Source organism: Sinocyclocheilus rhinocerous, unplaced genomic scaffold (genome assembly GCF_001515625.1).
Source record: "Sinocyclocheilus rhinocerous isolate Xijiao unplaced genomic scaffold, SAMN03320098_v1.1 scaffold3077, whole genome shotgun sequence".
NCBI classification, from domain to species: domain Eukaryota; kingdom Metazoa; phylum Chordata; class Actinopteri; order Cypriniformes; family Cyprinidae; genus Sinocyclocheilus; species Sinocyclocheilus rhinocerous.
In genome coordinates, this window is record NW_015659411.1 from 46,522 (window position 1) to 50,266 (window position 3,745).

General features: G+C 36.9%; 1 protein-coding gene across 2 annotated transcripts in view; it reads left to right on the top strand.

Annotated features, from left to right (window-relative positions):
- The first annotated feature begins 740 nt into the window (after window positions 1–740).
- The window catches only part of LOC107723883 (uncharacterized), a 7,513-nt gene continuing 4,508 nt past the window's right edge, over window positions 741–3,745 (top strand). The window contains exons 1-2 of one of the 2 annotated variants that reach the window (XM_016532613.1): window positions 741–1,060; window positions 2,536–2,847. In XM_016532613.1, coding sequence (XP_016388099.1) covers window positions 1,003–1,060; window positions 2,536–2,847 — 370 coding nt within the window. In that variant the 5' untranslated portion in view covers window positions 741–1,002. The remainder of the gene's footprint in view (window positions 1,061–2,535; window positions 2,848–3,745) is intronic. The other variant, XM_016532614.1, reaches the window with a different exon arrangement.

Sequence of the window (3,745 nt, forward strand, 5' to 3'; positions counted from 1 at the left end):
CAGCATCGTACAGGCTGGTGTCACTGGGCTTTGACATCCCAAAGTCCACGGTGCATGACATTGTGCACAGAATCAGCAGGGCAGTCATCAGAATTTTGAGGAATTTCCTCATACGACTTTCTGCGCGAGAGCGCCCTCCGGCTTCGAGTATGAATGAAACATACACTGCACGGAATGTTTAGCGCTCCGTGATGTTCATCTCGCTTTATTCTGGGTCCGAATAAAACATCAGCTCATGCACAGACTATCCTGTCTCTTTTCATTTAAATCTATATTTATTCACACCAGCTTTTGAAAACCTCTATGCGAACACACTTGCCCGAAAAAGTGCGGGGGATGAATTTACGTGATATTAAAAGTGGGGGGGGGACGTCCCCCGCGTCAATGGTCCACACTCCAGCCCAGTAGGTGGCGGGAATGCACCTATCGTTTGTTTGCCAACGGCCATAAAACTCCAAAAGAAGAAGAAGAAGAACTTTCTGCGCGAGAGCGCCCTCCGGCTTCGAGTATGAATGAAACATACACTGTATGAGTGTTGCTCCGTGATGTTCATCTCGCCTTATTCTGGGTCTGAATAAAACATCAGCTCATGCACAGACTATCCTGTCTCTTTTCATTTAAATCTATATTTATTCACACCAGCTCTTGAAAACCTCTATGCGAACACACTTGCCCGAAAAAGTGCGGGGGACGAATTTACGTGATATTAAAAGTGGGGGGGACACGTCTACGCCCTGTGGTGTTAGCAGAAGGTGGCTCGCTTGTCCGCGGTAGCTCCGACGCCTCGGTTCATATTTCACATATCTAGTCCTCACAAAGAACCGCAACAGTCTCGTAATATCGAAGCGGTTTGGCAAAACACGAACGAAGGCTTCGACACAGTGCTTGAATTTTAAAAGTGTTGTTTTTCACCCAACAGATCTGGCCTACGCTGTTGCTTTCACTTTTGGTTCCGACATTTTGATTTCTGTAAGATCTGCGTTCTTTTTCAACGGAAAAGTGATGACAATATTTACTTTTTTGGTAACGTTAGGAGGTGTATGCCTATTCTTCGTGTGTGGTAAGACTTTTATTTGTTATTTTATTTATTTGTCTCTTTTAAATTCGCCGGTAAAACCCAGTTTAATTTTGTAGTTCTTATCACTATCATGGTTCATGGCATCGTTATCACAGATCACTTAAATCTACGTTAATTTTTACGAGGAAGAATAGAGGAATTTGAGGGGACATATTATTTTACTCAGTTCAGCTATTTTAAATGGTCAATTATAGCGCCAGTCGTCTTGTTATACCTATATAACGTTAGGCATAATAATAGAAATGTCGTTTTATGGTCTCCTTATTGACGTCAGAACCAAAGGGTTTGAAGAGTATTTCACGATCTTAATTCTATAAATTTAAATATTTTTGACATCTGATATGAATCTAAGCAGAAATATTATTTCGAATAGCTCTAAAATTAGCCATACTAGGCCTACTGTTAACATGAACGTATCCAATGTGCATGGCATGCAAAGACATATCTTATACGAGGAAGAATAGAGGAATTTGAGGGGACATATTATTTTACTCAGTTCAGCTATTTTAAATGGTCAATTATAGCGCCAGTCGTCTTGTTATACCTATATAACGTTAGGCATAATAATAGAATTGTCGTTTTATGATCTCCTTATTGACGTCAGAACCAAAGGGTTTGAAGAGTATTTCACGATCTGAATTCTATAAATTTAAATATTTTTGACATCTGATATGAATCTAAGCAGAAATATTATTTCGAATAGCTCTAAAATTAGCCATACTAGGCCTACTGTTAACATGAACGTATCCAATGTGCATGGCATGCAAAGACATATCTTAAACCTGGGGACAGTTATACTGTAAGTTTAAAGTAAAATAAATTGTTTTATTGGGTGGAAAATACCAGTAGGTTATTTAAAACCCTTTACATTTTTTTTATTTTTTATTATTAGAGCAAGGCATGCAAGGAAACTATGCTCTAATCACTACTTGGATAATTAAATACACAAATATAGGCAGTGTGGTATATGAATCGGGATGTGGGTTTTATTATATTCATTACGTTGCAGAATATCATCTATGAGTGAATGTGTAAATTGACGTTCTTATGCTATTTGTTTGCATGTGACATACAGCAAGGCCAGGTTACACCTTGTGTAAAAGGGTGCACCTCCTTTATCTCCTTTCAAAGTTACTTTGAAACTGCAATGTCAAGTTACATGCTACTCATAGTTTAATGGCTTTAAAAAAAAAACTATGGTCAAGCTACTATTTTAAAATTTAATTAGCCACACTACAAGTTTACCTAGGTTCAACACGTATGAATGAATGAATGAATGAACAATCTTATTTAGGTTGTGACAAAGTCAAACTGCAATGGTCCTATTGTTTTGTCATGCTCTTATGTCATGCATGCATCATAATTTGAATGCAGAGATACACATTATTTTCATGTTGCATAATTTTGTCCCACTTTTCCAGAAATTATTTGTAATTAACTGTTCGTTTCTTCTTCAGGTGCTTCTGCTGTTGATCCAGACAGAGTGTCAGTGATGGAGGGAGATGCAATGACTTTATACACTGGTGTTGAAATGAACCAACAAGACAAAATGACATGGTTTTTCGGAGAAGATCGCATAGCTGTAATTAATGGAGATAAAAGTAAGATCTGTGAAGATGATCAGTGTAAAGAGAGATTCAGAGACAGACTGAATGTGAATCAGACTGGATCTCTGACCATCACTAACATCAACACCACAGACTCTGGACTTTATATACTAAAGATCACCAGCCGCAACAATGAAAATATCTTTAGCGTTACTGTACATGGTGAGTTATTTAAAAATTTAAAGCCAGGTTATCTGTGTTTAAATCACATCTATTTAGTGTGTTGTGTTTTGTATCAAGTTTAAACTGCAATACTAAAATCTTTTAGTGCAAATGGTGATAGATGCTATCTAATAGATGTAAATAAAAGCCTTTGCCAAGGTTGACTATTGCATTCGATGTAAAAAACAACAACAACTGCCACACACGGAAAGCTGAGAACTCTTTCTGCTTAACTTTATTTCTCTTTTATTCCATTAAAGGTAGCATTTTTTTAGCTATCACTGTTATAAGGGCATTTGTGAACAAAACTCTTTAGAGTAGTGACAGTTGCTCATTTTAATACCTCTGATTGACTTACATTTATGCACTTAGCAGTCATTTCTGTGATTCTGTGACTGCATTGCTAAAATATTGTTGTTAATAGAAATCTTAATGCAATGCATCTATCATCAAAACAAAATTATAGTGAGCTTTTAATAGATGTAAATAAAAGCCTTTGCCAAGGTTGACTATTGCATTCGATGTAAAAAAACAACAACAACTGCCACACACGCAAAGCTGAGAACTCATTCTGCTTAACTTTATTTCTCTTTTATTCCATTAAAGGTAGCATTTCTTTAGCTATCACTGTTATAAGGGCATTTGTGAACAAAACTCTATAGAGTAGTGACAGTTGCTCATTTTAATACCTCTGACTGACTTACATTTATGCACTTAGCATTCATTTCTGTGATTCTGTGACTGCATTGCTAAAAGATTGTTGTTAATAGAAATCTTAATGCAATGCATCTATCATCAAAACAAAATGAGAAACAATGAATGCGGTAATTGCTTTCGGTGGTGGATGCTGCTGTTTGGGAACGCAGTCGTTTAACAGTTCTGGGAGGCAATTATACAG